This window comes from Phalacrocorax aristotelis, chromosome 12 (genome assembly GCF_949628215.1).
Source record: "Phalacrocorax aristotelis chromosome 12, bGulAri2.1, whole genome shotgun sequence".
Taxonomy (NCBI): domain Eukaryota; kingdom Metazoa; phylum Chordata; class Aves; order Suliformes; family Phalacrocoracidae; genus Phalacrocorax; species Phalacrocorax aristotelis.
Genome location: NC_134287.1, coordinates 15,411,696 through 15,430,619, shown reverse-complemented (window position 1 = coordinate 15,430,619; position 18,924 = coordinate 15,411,696). Strand labels below are relative to the sequence as shown.

General features: G+C 40.3%; 1 protein-coding gene across 3 annotated transcripts in view; it reads left to right on the top strand.

The window, feature by feature from the left end:
* HSPA12A (heat shock protein family A (Hsp70) member 12A) overlaps nt 1-18,924 on the top strand; it is a 104,572-nt gene that overhangs the window by 68,600 nt on the left and 17,048 nt on the right. For all 3 annotated transcript variants that reach the window (XM_075108231.1, XM_075108230.1, XM_075108229.1), the window contains 2 exons: nt 28-132; nt 2,776-2,892. In XM_075108231.1, the coding sequence (XP_074964332.1) occupies nt 28-132; nt 2,776-2,892 (222 nt within the window). The remainder of the gene's footprint in view (nt 1-27; nt 133-2,775; nt 2,893-18,924) is intronic.

Here is an 18,924-nt window from a genome sequence, read left to right as displayed (position 1 = left end):
AACTTCCAGTTATTTTCTTTCATGTAGAATCTTACCATGGAGACGGACCTGACAGCTGCAAATGGCAAAAAAATCAAAGCACTTGAGATATTTGCTTATGCTCTGCAATTCTTTAAGGAACAGGCGTTAAAGGTAGGGTAATGCTTCCTTATCTAGATTTTCTGTATTTATAACCGGTATAAATGTGAGCTTAACACTGCTAACCTTGCCAAGCTTTGACCTCAGTAGTATTTGATGTAAACAAAGCAAGGCAGCTATAGAAACTGTAGGCAGGCTGTGGACTCTGAAGAGCTCGCAACAGCCTGAAGTGATTTCCCTTTGCACAAGGGAAGCTTCATTCAATACTAGCAAGTGTATCACTGTGAAGCAGAGTTCTGAGTGTCTTCTTACCAGCTTAAATATTTTCTACTACTTTTTTAATGGAAAAAACATTGATTGGAAAATAAAATTTAAAAATGCAGGAGCTGAAAGTCAGGAATTAAATTTGAGTCAGGGTCCTGGCCTTGTCCCCTACACTTCTGCTGCTGGCTTGATGGATTGTTCTGTGTTCATGCCAGGTTCTCTCATGTTAGAGTTTGGCACTGTGAAACGCAATAGAATGGGCACCTACAGACATCTCCTACCCCGACCTGACTTTGTTGTCACCGATTAAGCAAAGGGAAGTTGGATGAACTGGATTTATTATGTAATAGAAAGATTATTGAAAGCTCGTTTATAATTTGGTGACTTGAATCTCACTGTAAGTCTGCACAAATATGACCTGCTGAGGTGTACAAGCTGGCTAGCCTGGTGGAAATAGTGTAATTACAGTGGTGCAATGATCTGTAAAGGCCTCTTGATTGCACTGAGAGGTTCAGTATATTACCCTATGTGGAATTCTGCACCAGCAGAGATATATAGCCTCCATTACCCAAACCAACTCGGGTACCTTTGCACAACACTCCTTTATTCTGTTTTACACAGTTAAACTGTAGTGTGCGTGCCAAAGAGCCGCAGCTAGGCTGTGGTATTTTGGCCCTGTGCTGACCCTTTGCAGGGGTGAATTTCATGTCGTGCTGTGAGATGCTGTTTGGTTGCCCTGATCCTGAATGTGCATTTATGCAGAAAATATAACAAGCATTAGGGACAGCCAAAAAGTAAGACAGACATCTGTAGAGGTGTAATTTGTAAATTCATATTGTGTTCTGATGGACTGCCTCCATTTATGTTGGCTTCTTCCCCCCCCCCCACCCGGCTGGTGTTGTTAGGGAAAATGCATTTTATTTTCCATTTCCCATTTGAAATGTTGCAATACTAATTTTTTTTGTAGTATTCTTCTTGGGTCATAAGATTGTTTTTCACATTCTTCTATGAAATACATGTCCCCAGCAAACAGTTTCTGAGATTTAAAATCTCACATAAACAGTTAAATGTGAGTTAAGTACACATTGGCTTCAAATGCACCACTGTAATGTCAACGTAAGCATTGTAGTTGCTGGGTCAAATCAGAATGTTCATCCAACCAAGCATTGTTTAAAATAGCCTAGTTGTTAAAAACTAACCTACTTCTTTGAATGGGTTTAATTTATTCTCTGTGAGATCTTAGTCTGTTCTTTATGGCTACAGAGAAACAATCCTACCATTACAACTCAGGCTCCTCATATTGTCAAAGACTTATTTAACTAGATTTTGGGGTTGATTGTGGAGTCGCAGACCTGAAGCTGTGCATAGTCAGGGGAAATTCTTGGTGAGGATGAATGGTGTTGGGTACAATCCTGTGTATTCACTGTGCTGCCTTTCTCAGGGCTACATCCTTTCTCAGTGTTAATAAATAAATCCCTGTGATTTATGAGTGCCTGCTGAAACTAATTAGACAAGTGATGCAAATGAACTGTTACTTTGGACTATAATCTCTCCACTCCTAGTGCCCTGTGCGGTATAAAGGTCCTACTTTTCTAGCATGGGTTTTTGAACTGCAGCATAGCTAAACAAACACAACACCTTGGCACAGCGCAAGCAGAAACATTTTTTTACATTCTAAAGGCCCGTTGTTCACCTTTCTGAACCTTTCCCTGTTTGGATGGAGATTTAGATAGGACATATGGTAATGACATTTTACTTGGAACCTTTCCCAAAACATGTCAGTATATCACCTAATTTGCAAATGCAATACACACTTTCCTCTTTTTAAGGGGGGGGAAGGACAGTAAAAGAACTAAACTAGTCTTGACTGTTTGCTTAAAGCAAAATTTTTAAGGAGCAGTCTTTTTTTTTTTTTCCTTAAAGGGTTTAACTGTACCTTCACCTTGTTAAATGAGTTGTAAAAATTTGATTTAAAGGTAAGTAGTGTATAAAGAAGTAATTGAAAAATCCAGATTGTAAACCATAATGTTCATCAGTGATACCTCTAATATTTTTCTGTGTATTAATCAAGATGCACGTGTGAATTCTTGAAACTAACAGCAAGTCCCACACAGTGACTAAGAATGTACCTAAATGTTCTGTAATATTCAGCAGTGCATGAGCTGCTTTTGGAAAAACTAACTTTTCTACTTCATGTTAAGCAGTAAACTCTTCTGTAGGCCTCCTTGAGAAGCCATCGACCCTAATCTCAGCTTTTGGCATGGTAAAGCATTCTTGACAGGTTAGCAATAATTCTGATTTATAGCACAGATGTAACAGGAAAAAAAATGGAAAAGAGAAAGTTACTGTTACTGGAGCCAGCAGAAAATAATGTCCCCTTACAAAGTTGACACTCATAATTTTGCATTCATCTCTATTTTTTCTTTTATTTAGGAGCTCAGTGACCAAGGAGGCTCGGACTTTGAAAACACTGAAGTAAGATGGGTCATTACAGTGCCTGCTATTTGGAAGCAGCCTGCAAAGCAGTTTATGAGACAAGCTGCCTACAAGGTAAGATTACAGGCTGAACATAGAAATGCCCCTGAAAAGCCCTAGTTGATTGACTAAATGATACCCTGTATTTGGGACAATTAGGTCTAGTATAAACTGTATAAAAATGTCTAGAAAAGAGACTGACTAGAAACATTGAAAGAGAAGTTAACTCTACCAAGCAGTAGCTTTGTCATCCATATTCACCTCTCAAATGCTTTTTTCTTTCTACTTACTTTTATATATTGCTGTCCCTCACTGCAGACTGATGTTTTAGTCATATTGTACACTGTATTCCTGCTGAATTCAGTGCACATGGGACAGATGCAGTTTGAGACCCAAGGGAAAGCTGATTTTAAAATACTGGACACAGTTTTGTTTTGATATTTTCTTTAGGTCATTGCAGACTTCCAAAGTTTAAAAAAAAAAAAAAAAAAAGGAAGAGGAGGGAAAGCAAAGAGCTTCCTTGGTGGGACTTTTTTTCCAGTTTCCGTTTTCCCACAGTAGGAATGAAAGGACTGTGAACTGGATAGTCTGGATATAAAATTAAACTCAAATGTTATTTTCATCAGTGAGAGGTTTATCTGCATTTAACCCTTTACCCCAGCCCCCCTCCCCCGAATATGTGCACTTTCCATATGCATGTCCTTTATTTCAAATTCAGTTTGCGTCTTTGATACACGAGATGTAGACATTCTTCTTTTCATCAGGATATTAAATTTCTATTTTATTTATTTTTGGTCAGAGACTTGCGTAACCCATTGGCAGCAGCTATGCGATGCACAGTTTATAAAGTATCTAGTAGTTCATGAGTAATCTGCAGAGTGCTCCTGGGAAGCACCCAGATTTTTGGAACTCTGTTTCTAACTATCTCTAATGTTGAGCAACATTTTTCTTAACAGTCTTTATTGTGGGATTGCTAATGCTAGTGCCAGAAGCAAAACACTCTTAAAGTTCTGATGGAAGGACACGGTTGTAGGTAAATCTGAAACACTAGAGACCCGTTCATTATCTTTGTATATTGTTGTCTGCCTGCTGTCTGTGTGCATGTGTGCTCGTGAACCGGGAGCTGTGTAAGGAGCAGGGCAGAGCAGGGTAGATCTCTTGGCATTTCTCATTTGTGGCACAATGGAATGTTGTTAATTAGTGTCTGTGTCTGTGGTTGTGTCTGTGATTGTGTACTTTTATCGGCAAGCTTGATAAGTAGCAAGGACTGACGAGGCTTTTAACTTGGGGTGTGGTGTTTACTTGACACAAGTGGCTGATATTTTTTGAAGTAATGGGGACGAAGAAGAGTGCAGAAAACAGAGTTCTGCATTGCCATTCAGTCTTTCAGGTTCCTGTTGCTGGGCCCAACATGTTCCTCAAACCAGTACGTACAGACCGATCAGAAGCTGCAGCCCTTGTTGCTAGCTACTGGGACATCGAAGTCTCATCAAAATGAGAGCTTGTTGTCGTACGAGTAATCAGGGTATCAAGTAGAGAAAAGTGTGAAAAGGCAGTGGTAGAAACTCTGTACTGGGAACACACTGAGGTACAAGCACTAGTCTAAACTGAGGATTAACTAGTGGAAAATGTTAATGAGCTGTGGCAATCTGCTTGAGTAATCTGTGGCAAGTGATGTGGCTCTAAGAAAACAAAAATATTAACAGCTTCAGTCATTGGATCACAACATAAAGCCCAGCCTTTCTGGAATGGTTAAGTGGCTGTCTAGGCAAAGCTAAATATTGCATGAAATTACTAAAATCAAGTAAAAAGTGTTGTAGATCTGCATCTGCACTCAGCCTCCATCAACTTTTGTACAGCCCACAATCTTAATGCCTCTCTGACATACCCTCATCTCTGTTTTGCCATAACAAAACATTGCTACCCTGGAAATCTTAATCTGCCTAATGGCTCCCATGATGCCCGTTTCCAGCTGCTGTGCTGCTTTCTCATTTGAATGGGTAATCTGGGTGTTCCCTTCAGCTCACAGTTCTTCCTCTCTCTTTCAAAATCCTGCTGATTCTGTCTGCATGACAGCTTTTCCTGCCTGTACATACTGCTGAGCTTTCATCAAAGTTGTCACTGACTTTGCATCTTGGTTACTGCAACATCATTTCCTTGGCTTTGACAGCTATAGTCTGTTTTGTAGCCTTGCATTTGACAGGGAATCAACCTACGTTTGACTCCTTCATCTGTGTCATCTCAGACATAAGCTGCATGTCCCAGACATGAATATCTGTAATGCTAACTCATTTTCCTCCTCTGAAACCCTCTCTAAAATGCTGATTTTTGTCACGCCTACAAGAACTTCACCATGATTGATCTACTGATATGTGAAAACTGATCCTCGCTGCTTCTTGCTGTTACCCTGCCTGCCCCATCTGTATTCATCTATTGTACTTTTTGTATTCTTAACTCTACATTTGAGTTGTTACCTCTTCAAAGAGTTATTGATTTATTCTCATTTGTCTTGCTCTCTGGGGCTTCCTGAGGGACTAAGTCTGGTAGGCTGTAGAGATCAACCATGTCCTTATAACCTCACTTCGCAGAATCAAAATTACTTTCTTCCTGAATAACAGTCCACAGATGCTTTTTCCTGTCCCTCATGCTTAATTCCTATGTATCCAGGGAGAGTTTGAAAGCTGTGTGACAGCTGTTGAGGTCTGGTCACATTTGGAGAGAGCTCTGTGGCAAGAACAGTGTGTTATCTCTGTAGGACCCACTTTGGTTTAAGTTTCCTTTCCCAAAGTGTGTCCTGCTGGGATTAGTGTACATTGCATCTTTGTTCACTACATCCTAAATAATGACTTTTAGGATGCATCGCTCATATTTCACTGGGGGGGACAATGGGAAACCTAAGGCATCATAAATAGCATTAACTTTTCTTGTTTCTGTGTCCTAGTTCTGTTTCAAATTCTTTGCTTTGGTGTAGCTCTGTCTGAAATGCTGTATTTACCAGTATTAGAAGGAATTCTATTCTTGTGAAGAACTTGCGTCGTGAGTAATAAATTCAAATTGCTGACATATTTTCTTATTTGGAAAATTTGGCGATGTGGTCTGGTTGAACAGCAGGTGAGAGGACTCCATGCCACTCATGTGGGTGGGACCTGCCCTTATTCTTGTCCTTGCAGAAGCAGCCAAGTGCAACTACCTGCACTGAGCCTGAGTTTTAGACCCCAGCGTGAAATTTCCTGCCTGTGAACATGGCCTGGTATTTACAGCCTCATCAGAATGGCCTGTTGTCGTGGTTTAGCCCCAGTCAGCAACCAAGCACTTAACTGCTACTTAGGAACAATTAAAACATCTCCACATTATCACCACTGTTTCCAGCAAAAGTCCAAAACATAGCCCCATACTAGCTACTACAAAGAAATTTGACTCTATCCCAGCTGAAACCAGGACACCTGTGAACATGAACACGAAACCAGGATCCTGCCTCTGTGTCACCTGGGTTTGTACTGACACAAGAAAATTCAGTGTTTTGTTAGTCTTGTGTTACTGATGACAAAAAAAAAAGAAAGTGTGTCCACTAACGGAAAGGTGAAACTGTAAAAGTATTCAAGGCCATTTGTGTAGAAAGCCATTGGATCTAGGTAGGTGTGAAGAGTTGGTTCAGTTTTAACAGCACTTTGCTGTCTTAATATATTACTATGAGCAGCACTTTTAACCCCTTATCCAAACGAAATTCAGGCACTGTAGATTGTTTATTAAGGGAACACAAGATCCAGTATTCTTGGCAGAGAATGTTTCTTTTTAGTAAAGGCATTCTTCCACCTCACCTTTCAATACGAATTCTTTGGGCACAGTAAGTGAAGAGCAGAATCTGCAGGCTGGAATTCCTTGAACGTTCCTTGAACGTGCCCCTAAGAATTTTAAGGAAGAGTTTGGAGTGTGACAGGAGTATGTGAATGCAGAAGCTATAAAATAACAAAGTAAAACATGGCATACCAAATGCACTCAGGGCAGAGCAAAGGAAAGGGAAGGATAGTGCGTTTTAATAAATGTGCTTGAAATATTCTGTAATCTTACAAACATCAGTTAGCTGACTTACTTAGAGATATTGAGGGTTCTTTTAATATGAACTGTTGATTTTGAAATGGAGTTTTAGAGTGCCGAAGCAGATTTATATTCCAATTACAAACAGCAGATGAAATTGTTTGCATGCTAAGCTCGTATAAATAAACAGAGAAGCAATCTAGATTATAGGATTAAGCACATGAGACTGGAATTCCAGAGGCTTTCTTTAACTGGCTCCTACGCTGAATATTTATTAATGTTTTCACATCAGTTTCACCATGGAATGTGCATGATGCAAATTGTTTAACACAGTGTTCCAGGATTATATTACATTACATTGATCAGTACTACCCTGCTCTGTAGAAACCTACAGAGAAAAGTAAACAAATTTGGTGACAGAGTAATGTGATGGCACAAAATATCCCTTGCTAATGAAAATATATATGTTGTATGTTTGATTTTGAAAAGATGACTAGAGAGGCTTAACCAGACTGATAGCTGTAAAGCTGAGGTATGCTTATCCTTTGTATTTGCCTTGGTACATCAATCACATGCAACTAAAATTTATTTGTCTAGGCACAGTGAACAGACTTCTGCTATAAACTACATAAAAAGGCAATGATGTTCAGGCATAAGCAGCACTGGGAAGCTGGTGATTTGTTTGAAACGGTACTTGTAAGTGGACACAGATGAGGCAGAAGCGTGTTAATGCATCAACCATCCTGATTATTTGTAGCTTCTGGGGTTCTCTTGAGTCCACGCTTTCACTTTTGTGATATTAAGATCTTTTTAATAAAAAAGATTAAAATGTTTGTTGAGTGATATGTTAGGGAGGATTCTGCATATTGTAGCTATGTTTAATTAGGAAAGGGTAACTAATTGGGGAGTGCAGATTACAGAGTGGGAAACTCAGCACAGTGGGAAATGTGTAATAATTGATCTTGGTTTACACATTTTAATTACCCAGCCAGGTTCACAGGAAAGCAGAGGCAGTTGACAAAGCCATCTGTTAATGCAGTTCTGTACATTTCTCATTTCTGTTTGTCCACTTTTGTGGACAGGCTGGAATATTTGGAGGTTTTCCTTTTATTTAGCGAAGCAAGTAAAACAGGAGGTTTTCACAGCATTCTAGGAAAGAGTAGGTAGATGGATCTGTGCCTGTCTTATAAAGCTGTGAAACATGTTCTCATGGTCTTAGAAATTGCCTGAAAGGGCATTGGAACCAACAAAACCAGCCAAAAATTAGAATCTTCCCTCTGCCTGGAGGGAAGCCTCTGCTAGACAGGGTTTTCCAGCAAAAAGAAGAAAATGTCAGTCTGAAAAGCTTTAAACTACAATCAGGAGCGGGGTGTGTGTGATAGAAATCTACAAACAAATATAAGTAAGTGTGGACAAGTTCTAAAAAACTGGTGGGTAGGATTGTTTGCAATAAGTTCATAGAAAAGACAATGGAGGAGGATAATAGATTGGTGTAAAAGACATCTTAGATGCTGGTATTCAGTTACAAAGACAGAAAAGAAATATAAGCTGAAAGTGGAACTATAGTGAAAAATATTAAGCCAAAATCCAAAAGCCCAAGGTACAATATAAAGATGCAACTAACAGGAAGTAGCAAGCGTATAGTTTTCTTGGTGAAACAGATCTCAGTCAGGGCCACTTGTGCCTCTAACAAAATTGCCCTGAGCCATGAGGACCTACAATGAAGTTATTTTGAAACAACGGGAAGGGGAGAGCCTGAGACACTGGGAGGATACTTAAATAGGAAGAGAGTTTACTTTGTGGCAACTGGTGCATGTTCGTAGTACAAAAAGCATTTCTGGGATAGCATAACATGAAAAATTGAAAAGCTTATGAGAATTTAATGGCTTCATTTTTCTAATGCACGCTAGTCATAAAATTTGCAGCTAATGTCCTCCTGCACCTTGGGGGATATAATGTAATGCAGCAAAAAATTCATAGTAATGCCACTTGGAGCTAAGCTTTCATTTGCTGCACAAATGTGATCTGTGGCAGCAGTCGTCTGGGACTGAGCTGCAGCGACATCACCCTGGTGGAAATATGGACTCAATGCCACTGTGGTCCCATTTACCATCAACCTGTCAACAAACATAACCCCTCCCTTAGCGTGTTATTGTTCAGCAAAATGTAAGTCAGCTTTAGTAATGTTAATTTGCATTTATCTGTAGTCCCAATACCTGTGAAAATTTTGGAGGGCAGGGCAGGAAAGGGCAGAGGCACAACAAAATAAAGAATTCGGAGATTTTATGTACGCCGCTGTGCAAAGAAAAAAGGTTGGTGATTCAGAGTCTTGTGGTTGTTCCTTACCTTGGAAGGGATACAAGATTCTTCCCCTTAGAAAACTGTGTCTACATATCTGGAATTACTTCTGAGACCAAAATGTGATGGACTAGATGTGATGACCTAAGTAAGGTCTGCTGCAATTGGTGGCAATCCTTTGTGTCTCACAAATACGAGAAAACCTTTTCTCTCTCATGATGACCCAGAAAGCTTGTGCCTTGCCTGTGTGTAGCAAGAAATTATATATCTATCTTATCAGCAGTTCAGATCAGCTTTTTGAGAAATAGGCACAGATAAACTGCAGAACCTTCTCCATGCATTGTAAACAAAAGTGGGTTTAATGCTGCCTCATGATTGGTAACCAGTGGTTGTAATGTGGATATTTCCTTCCTTATGTTCCACTTTCTTTCCTCCAGGCCTGCTCCTTAGCACATGGTACCATACTAGTTTCCAAACCACTATGCTCAGACATCTGCTCTTGGAATCATCCGTCTCACTGTTATAACCTCTGAGTGTTGCTTGTCTGCAAACTACAGAGCTCTCCTGTAGAAAAGTGAAGTATAATTGGAAGAGGACAATTTAGGATTTAAGATAGCAACAGGAATAATCCTCTCATCATGCCCCAAAGTATTCTTTATCTCTGTTTCTGTCTGAAAAGCACCCACTTCTAGAGATTCAGTTCCAGTGAGCATCTTCTAAAGGCAGTAGAGAACAGACACCCCTACTGAGGGTACATGAGCCCTCATTTTCTGTTTTAATAAGGACACCAGAATCTTTTCCACTGGGAGAGATTAAGGGCAGACTGCCATACAGTGCAAAATGGCCACTGAATTTCACGCCCCTCCTCCCAGTAGTTGGCAAAAGGCAGCCGAAATACTTCTTGTTCCCACTGAAAGTGTTATATGGATGTACCTCCTGATGATGCACGTACCAGTACAGGGGAGAAGAGAGAAAGCAGGAGGTTTATGACAGGGATTTAGGCTCTGTGGCTGTATCAGAAAGCATTCAGATCGCAGTCTGTGCGGAGCTTTGGGTGCTGTCTTGTGCTGCCAGGAGATGTGGCAGCCCTTGCCCATCTCTGTGCAGCCTGTTGGAAACAGATGTGAACTCTCAGTGAGCCAACACCACTCCTGAGGCTGGTGCAGATCTAAGCTCAAGTGTATGAGCTTGCTGAAGTACATGCATGAAGAGAGGAGTCAAAGGCTGAGGGGATAAAACAGGCAGTGGTATGTGTACACAGTTCCTCCTGACACTCTTCCCAGACTTTCCCACAGGTGCAATACACACTCTTTGCTATGTTTTTATCTCTTTGATTTCTGTCTGTCACCTTTGCCAAGACAGAACACAGATTCTTTCCTTCGATGATAGGCCTTGGGTCCACAGGACCCTGTAAAACCCTGAAATCACCTCCATGGGAAGTTCAGCATGAATCATCTTTTCCTTTGAGGATTCAACAAATGACCAACAGTCCTTCAAAAATTAAAGATATATTATTTTCAATGAAAACATAACTTCAGAAAAAACAGCTTGTACACATTTCTGGGTGATTTGCTCATCTTCTCCATGGGCAGTCTGACAGTTGTAAAATAGTTCAATATTGACCCAAGGGCCTTTTTCATTGAGTTGTAGAACATGTCTGCACTTTTTGGGGTAGGGTGACGTTCCACTGTCAGAGCTGTCACAGAACTGTTTTAAACTACAAATTTCTTCAGGTTTTTGAACTAAGACAAACCAGTTAAAGGCCTTCCTCTGACTGCGAGAGGAGGGTAACATTTTGGAAGGCTTGACAGAGAGGAGCCCTTTTTGTCAGCACTGTTGTTTTCTGCAAGAAGCTGTATTTACCTTAGCATTCGGGCTAGAAGTATAATCTTAATTCCTGTAACATTTATATAGAGAATACTGTATTCTTTCAATATTCTGCAATTCTGTTAGTGTCACATATAGGGATTTGGCAATATTTCCTGTTCTCTGTCCTCTCATTGCTCCTACTGCCCAGGAGAGCTTCATGTTTCCCTGAGTAATACTTCATACAGCTCAGGAGCCGTTGCAGTTATATGCTTCTCTTCCTTCTCTGGATTCTATTATGCATTTAGAAGTTTCAAAGGTGTGTGTTACATCCTATTTTTAGTAAATTTTATTGTTTTATAAATTAGAAAAAGGAAATTTTAATGCAAAATCCAGAAGACTTGATGAGTATGGGTTTTAGTAATAGAATCAAACAGTACTTACGGTCTCAAAGAATTCCGAAGTCAGGTTGAAAATACAAAGACTAGATTATTAAAAATAATGTATAGCATGTAAAGTATAGAAAAGCACCAGTAAAGCAATCTGTACTCTTAGCTGGGTAGCAGCAACCCCAGGCAAAGAAAAAAATAATTGAGGCAGTCTGACCATGCTTAGCAAAGGCATTTATCTCGATAAGACAGCTGAGCCATCTGTAACAGATTGGTTCATCTAATCAGTGACCACACAAATACAGCAGTTCTGACTGAAGCCAATGCAACTCCACAAAACCCATTATTCAGAGTGTGCTGAAAGTAAGAGTCACACTTCATTACAGTTCCAGGTGCCACATTTATCTTGATTTTCAGAATGGGATAATGCCATAGTTTCTAAACAGCCATGAGGAGGGAGCAGTGCTACAGGCTGTGCTTTATTTCTTGCCGTAGGAGTAGTTTTATTGATAGGTTAGTAAACAGAATTGAAATATCAAATGGATTCTGCTTCAATCTGAAAGAGCTTGCTAAGTATCATGGTCAGGTGTGCGTAGGACGGACAGCCAGCTAGATTATTCAGAGTCCAGGTGCACCCCATTCCAACAAAGTTCAGCAATATCTCTGTTGTAAACCTTGGTATTGAGTTGAATACGCAGAAGTTGATGCATTTTCTTCAGTGGACTAGTTCACAAAGTCTGGTCTAAGTGACTTGCAAAACGTTACATGGGGAGCTTGTAGCAGAGCTGAACGCAAAAGAATTGAGCTTTGAGTCCAAATCTGCTATTTGTATTTGCGTGCTTTTAAGCACAAGACCGTTTTTCTCTACAACCAAATACCGGAAAATTAATTAATTAGGAAGTAAATTTCCCACTCCGACAGGACACCGACTGAAACATATGGGTTTTTTTTGGTGCAGATAGTATTAGTGTCGTAAACTCGTACATTGTTGATGCATTAAACTAATTGCTTTCCCTATATTGAATCATTTTTTAAAGTGACTGATGGCTGATGTTTAAGGCTAAAGGACTGCTTAAGGCTTGTGCTCTTTATATTTTCAGACTTTAAAAGTGTAGGTTTCAGATTAAAAAAAATCTACTGTGATAAATATTTCCTCTTGATCTCCAGACACATAAATAAAAGTTCTAATTGCAGGCATGACTGAACTCCTGTTCCTGTACAGAAACCTGTGAGGCCCTGAATGACCGCAGGCTTGTTACAGCGAGCCTGGTACTGCTGTCATACTGTCAGGACATGATGGGCTCCCTTTCGCTGATATAGGCAAGGATTTGACACGGCATTCACAAAGACAGGGAATGAGAAAGTGTGTAGGCCTTTGGTGTTTGGGAAAGATTCCTACCAGCAGTTCTGGTCCTTCTCAGTGTATAATACCTGTGCCATTTTAGAATCGTGGAAGAATTCATTGGAAGTGTTTGCTGGAGATCATCTAGTCCGACCTTCCATTTGAAGCCATGTTGTTGCCAACACCAGCTCAGCAGTGGCTTTGTTTAGCTGAGTTTTAAAAATCTCCAAGGACAGAGATGCCTCTGTTCCAGTGCTGCATCACCTTCTTAGTAAAAAAGGGTTTTTGTAATATCCAGTTATAACTCTACAAGCTGCAAAATGCAGCTAGTTGCTCCTAGTTATATCTCCTGGCAAGAGTGAGAAAAGTTGTGTTCTGCTGTCTTTGTAACTGCCCTTCAGATAGCTGCAGGCAGCTATTAGATGGCTCCTCGGCCACCTCTTTACCAGACTAAAAAAACCGAGCTCACTCAGTCTCTCCTTACAGAAAGCGTTCTTTAGCAGCCTTCCTTGAACCCTCTCCGCTTTCTCCATGTCTGTCTTGAACTGAGGGGTGCAAAAGTGTTTGGTTGATAACCTTTACAGAGCTCGTTCTGTAGCCATTACTCATAGAAACTAGTAGTCATGAAAACTTGTACTGAGAAGTAACACAGAAGTAAGTGCTGTAGCAGAGGGCTGTAAGTGATTCTAGTGGTTTCTTTGGAATTAATAATAGTTTACACAGTGATTACGTACTTTTTGAATTTGGTATCCAAGAGTATCTTCCACGTAAAACTAAGTCTAATTAAAAAAAACCGGCTAATCTAAACCTCTTGCCCCTTCAACATATATGCTCTTGCACAAACTCTTAAATGGGGAGTAGTGTTGCTATTAACTGGAATTAATTTATATCTTGTCTGGTGAAGCTCACAGAACCAGCTATATGGGTGCAAGTGTGAGGCACCTTATAATAATCTGTCTTGATTTCCTGAAGGTTAGAGGATTTCACCTAAAAACTCCCTTCACTGGAGTTCATAGCTTCTGAGTTCTACCTTTGAAGTGTGAGCAGCAGTGAGTTCAGCCTACTTGAAGGCTGTAGGAAGGCTGGGAATTTTCTGTGGGTCAGTTCCTTTGTATGAGCTTCTCAGATGGGCAAGCCCTGGGAATTCAAAAAGCACTGCAAAGCCTGTGCTCTGGTACGTTAAAAGCAATAAAAAATTGTATAAATACATAGTAACAGTATCTACTTCATGGCAGAAGGGGAGATATCTGGGGTCTCAAAAGAGAGGTCTCAGGATAATCCCAAAATCCTAAGGACAACATAAAGGCGCATTTTTACGTTGGGGTTCATTCATCTGTCTTTCACGTTACCTAATCACTTATGCTAATGCAAAGTGAATAAATGAGAACTGTTACAGGGGTCTCTTAAATTCCAGTTTTGTGCCTCCTCCATTAACCTGATGGCTTTTCTACCTTTCATCTTTCGTAATTTGTATTTTCCTTGTCTGCAAAATGAAGTTGTTACTATTATACCATAGCCTGAGATTTCACGTATGCTCTTTTAAGCAGTTTTCTCAGAGGTGAGTATCTTTGTTCTGCGACTCAACTGTACAGATGGGGAAGCTGACACTGAAGGAATTCTGCAGCTGTGATAATTATCCACTTGTGAATCCACTATGTTCTCACTTGTGAAATGCAAAATATTATCAGTGGTACCTGATCAGAACAGGACAAAGGACAGCCTGTGCCACAAACCTAATTTTAGCTCAACAGGCAACAATAGCATGAAAAAATATGCATTTATGTATATGCATGTATGTATAGCAAATGTTGTTTAAAAGAAAGCAAAAAGCTGTTGGTTCTGGAAAGCAAAAAGTGCCCCTCTGTCAGATATTTACAGGATCAACCACCACCCAAGCATTGTGTTGACTGGCTTTAAAAAAAAAAAAAAAAAAAAAAGAGGGAAAGAAAGAAGTTAATTCTCAGTTGTCATCTAGGCTCTTAAATCCTAAGGATGAATTTTTAAAAGGGGACCACCCAGCAGCTCTTCCTCCTGCCTTTGGCAAACCCAGCTTCTTCACTATGGTCCCTAAGAGGAATCTGGGTGCCTTTGAAAATCCTGTTTGTTCTGTGGCTGTTGAGCAATTTTAAGAATCGATCTTTGAACTGATAAGTGGACTGATCCAAATGGGCTGTCTGACCTCACTCTGTCATATTTATGATATTTATTGTACTGTGGTACTCTTCTCACTCTAAAGACTAACAGCAAAGCATTGGTGTATGTGATGGCATAGTGATTTTCAAACATTTTTTTTGTGAAGGCTTCTTAAGTCTCAAGGCTGAAGATCTAGCAAAATTGCACGTGCTGAGCTTTTTCATGCAGCTTTGTGATATCCACTAGCACCAGCCCCTGCCAACCCAGCTGCCCATTATGTGCCTCTTCGTGGTAACGCTGAGAGTCTTTTCCCATGTTGCTCGTCTTCTTTCCTGGCATGGTCTGCCTCTGTAATTAGATCTCAGTCATTTATTTGTGACATCCCAGCTTGATGCCGTAGAACTGGAGAAAGTGCTAGCTAGTGAGAAAGGAGGAGGATTAGAGAAGAGCTCACTTACCAAGGCACTAAGTGGATGGTGTTATCATGAATCTGTTAACAAAATGAACTGATTAGTTTAAACAGTATAAATTTCACAAGGCACTTAATTTCCAACTGCTGTTCTGTGTTGCCTTGATTCAGTCACACAATACTTTCTTCATATGGGCTGCGCAGTGCTTAACTTGCAATCATGGGTTTCCTATTGTTACTAATTATAATAAATATATTGGAAAACAGAAAAATGTTGATGTTAATTCACAGTTTCTGGTTTTTTGGCTGAACTATGTTGTCCTGCAGAGCTTAATTTCCTAATAAACTGCATTATCATTATAGGACTATTTCATGAATCCAACTTCTAAATTTTATCTCTGGTGCCTACAAATGTGGCTTTAGTGAAAAATGTTTAAAAGTTTCTTCCTACCACCCAGAAGAATGGATCATTATGGTCATCTGGTCTGCAGCGTTGCTTCAGAAGCGATTAGAGTAGTGCAGTTGGTGGAGGTGGCAAACTGTGAAAGCAGAACAGGGACCCGAGGCTGTGATGGAGCTGCCCCTGCAGCTTCTGCATGTGCTACATGTCACATGCAGGAACTGAAGCTTGCTGTTTGGTGAAGAGTAGCATTTGGCTGGGACACTGAACTTTGTTCTGGGGTTATGGAGTGAATTCCTACCTTACTGAGGGTTCCTGTGCAAAATCAGCCAAGGCTTTTAGTCTCTGTGCCTTGTTTTTCAAACTGTCTAATGAGGGTGGTTCTTCTTTTGTACATATTCATCTGTTTAGTCTATTTATGCTATGTTTTTGTACCTGGAAATGTCTTACTAATCGTGAATGCAGTGCCTATGGAACTGATGCTGTACTGAATCAGCTCTTGGATGACTACAAAATTTGCAGCAGCAGTGAATCAGAATTCATCCAATCCGACCTTGTTCTTAGTTTGTTTCTGAAAAATCAAATTTAACTGCCGTGAAAATAATATAGCATATTACTCTATACTTAGATTATAAAATGTTTTTCTTTAGTGGCTTTCAATGCATAAAGGACAAAGGCACTAGTATGCGTATTTTACAGATAGGAGATCTGATCTACTAAGGAGTACAGAGTGCTGGAATCATCTCACTGGTCTGTAGTGCAACAGAAAGTAAAATTCATTTCTCCAGAGTATAAGCACAGTTCTTATCCAGAGGAAATGCACTTTTTAAAATTTGTGACGGTACATTGGAATAATTTACTTATTCCATTTGACCCTGAAAGTGATATAGCAAATGCTATTAAATAGGTAAAAAATAGGTCCTGATCAGATTATTTTCTCTCGTTCGGAGAACTGGCCTGAACTACTCCCTGGACCAAAGGGGAATCAGGGTTATGTTAACACTGAGATACAAGAACCATCTGAATCTAACCTTATATAAGTGTGGGGTAAAGTGCACCTCCTCCTTTATTTTATTTATTTAATGTCTTCATCTCCCCAATGCCCCATGCTGCAGAACATCATGAAGGCAGATCCCTCCGCTATTGGTCTTCACAGAGTCTGCCTGCGTGAGGCCGGCTGGGTCCCATGAGCTGCTGCTTTCCCTCCTAGCTTGGCAGGGCAGCACTGCTTGCCTGTTGAGCAGCCGAGGGGCTGGCCCACAACTTAAGTGGGGTTTGACAGCCGTGCTATAGAGTAGTCTCCCTCCACACAACCTCAGGGACATAAACGTCTAATTGTTGTACATGCAAACTTAAGACAAATACTTTCCTTTTGGACAGAGACAAGTTCTTGCAAAGTCTGCACAGGATGGCAGTGTTTTTATCACTGCTGTTGTGCCCCTGGTGTAGGTTTGGCACTTTGACGATCTGGTTCCAAAAGTAAGCTAGACCTATGCAGTGATCTTGTGAGAGTGTGTGTGCCTACCCAGTGTTGCTGGATGGGCAGAAGCTTCAGAGATGGTTGAAAAGAGGCTGCTGTTTGCAGGAAGGCATGGTTATGTGTTCCCTGACAGCGGGAAAAGCTGCAGTGTGAGCTGGGAGCCTCGCAGCCCTCATAGCAGTCAGCCATGAGATTTCAGAAGTTTCAGTATTCAGAAAACAACTTTGACTTAAAATGGTTTTTTTAAGTGAAGAGGAAATGTGTGTACATGGGAGAGAGAGGATTTCCAGGTAGGTGAAGCTCAAGGAAATAAAGTTGAATATAAAATGCATGGGACAGACTCCAGTTAACATACAATTCTAATTGCAAATCAGTGTCTTAAATTCAACAGATGGAGTACTATTTTCTGTACATGGTTGGGTGTTTTTTTCCTCCACTATTTAAGACCTTATTATCAGTTCTTTTACTCAGTTTTATAGCTCAAAGAAATGGATGCACTCCACGTAAGGCATGTTCCTTTTGTTATGAGTCAGTGGTCAGGATTTTTTTTTTTGTTTGCCTGTAAAAAGATGCCTGATGTGTATCTCTGCAAAAGCAAAAAAGAAGATCTAACTATGGCTTTCAGTAGTTTGAAAGGATAGTAATATGAAATGTGTACCTTGGCCATGATGGGGTATTTCCTAATATGCTATTCCTTTTGAGCTCACCATGGTGTAATAAATAAAGCCTGATAGAGCAATAGCATTCTGTCTGGCTCTGTTATGAAATACAGGAGTACTCCAGCTAAATGCTGCTGCTTCTAATTATGGTGCCTTTCAGAGATGGGAGCTTTTCATCTAGGCTTACCTCATGGCTTTCATTGCCTTTTAAAAAGGCACAAACTGCATGGAATATTCTACTATAATGCTGCTGTTAAGCCATATACATTAAATTTTGTTTTTTTTTTTAAAAAAAAAGGAATTGCTTTTTTCATTGTGCGCCGTGGCATGTGAGGCTGGGTTTTAAAAGTAGCATCTTTTAATCTGTAGTAATGATGATTCTGCACATGGAATAAATGAGTATCATTTAGTTCTCTGGCAATACCCAGACTGTTATACTAAGCTGCAGCCCAGACCTCAATATTTGCTAATGTTGAATTAGTCTAACACTTGGCAGCTGATGCTGTTCAGGGAATCAAGAATCAGGTCAGCTGCAACTCATCTAGTGATACATCTCCGGCTATAAAAGCAGAGCTAGTGGGCCAGCTTGAAAATTCACCTGTATCTGGATGGTGAAGTGGTTTGTGCTCCAGTGCTTGAGCCTTTGAAGCACTTTGAGGTTTGCTGTTGGTGAGTGAACAGCAATGTGCTGGCACCCGCTCACAGACCTGTTTTACAGGACTGAGTGAAAATCTGGGAGTTTCCTTGTCAAAATATGAAATCCTAGTGCTCAGGCAGATGAGCAAAGTGAGTTTGGGGCAGTCTTCTGAAGCAGCTCTTTTCATCATGTTCTTTGCCCCTTCCAAATATGTAAATGCAGCAGCGTCCTGGAAATAAATTAATTTTTAAGAACTCTCTGATGTTTAAAGGTTTTTTTTGTTATTCCATGATGGGTTTTCCGCATTTTTGGGAAAACCGCTGCCTGCTTCCTTCATGTTTCATAACTGATGACTGGGTTTGTACTCCTAGTGAGTATAATGGGAGAAAGAAAATCCCCTTACCAGACTAGAGTCAAGATATGGCTCTGTTACAGTCTGCTGTAAGCTGCCCTAGGCAAAAGCAACATCATGCATCTGTCCCGCTGCCAGAACGATCTATGTAGTGTTGGATACTGAGA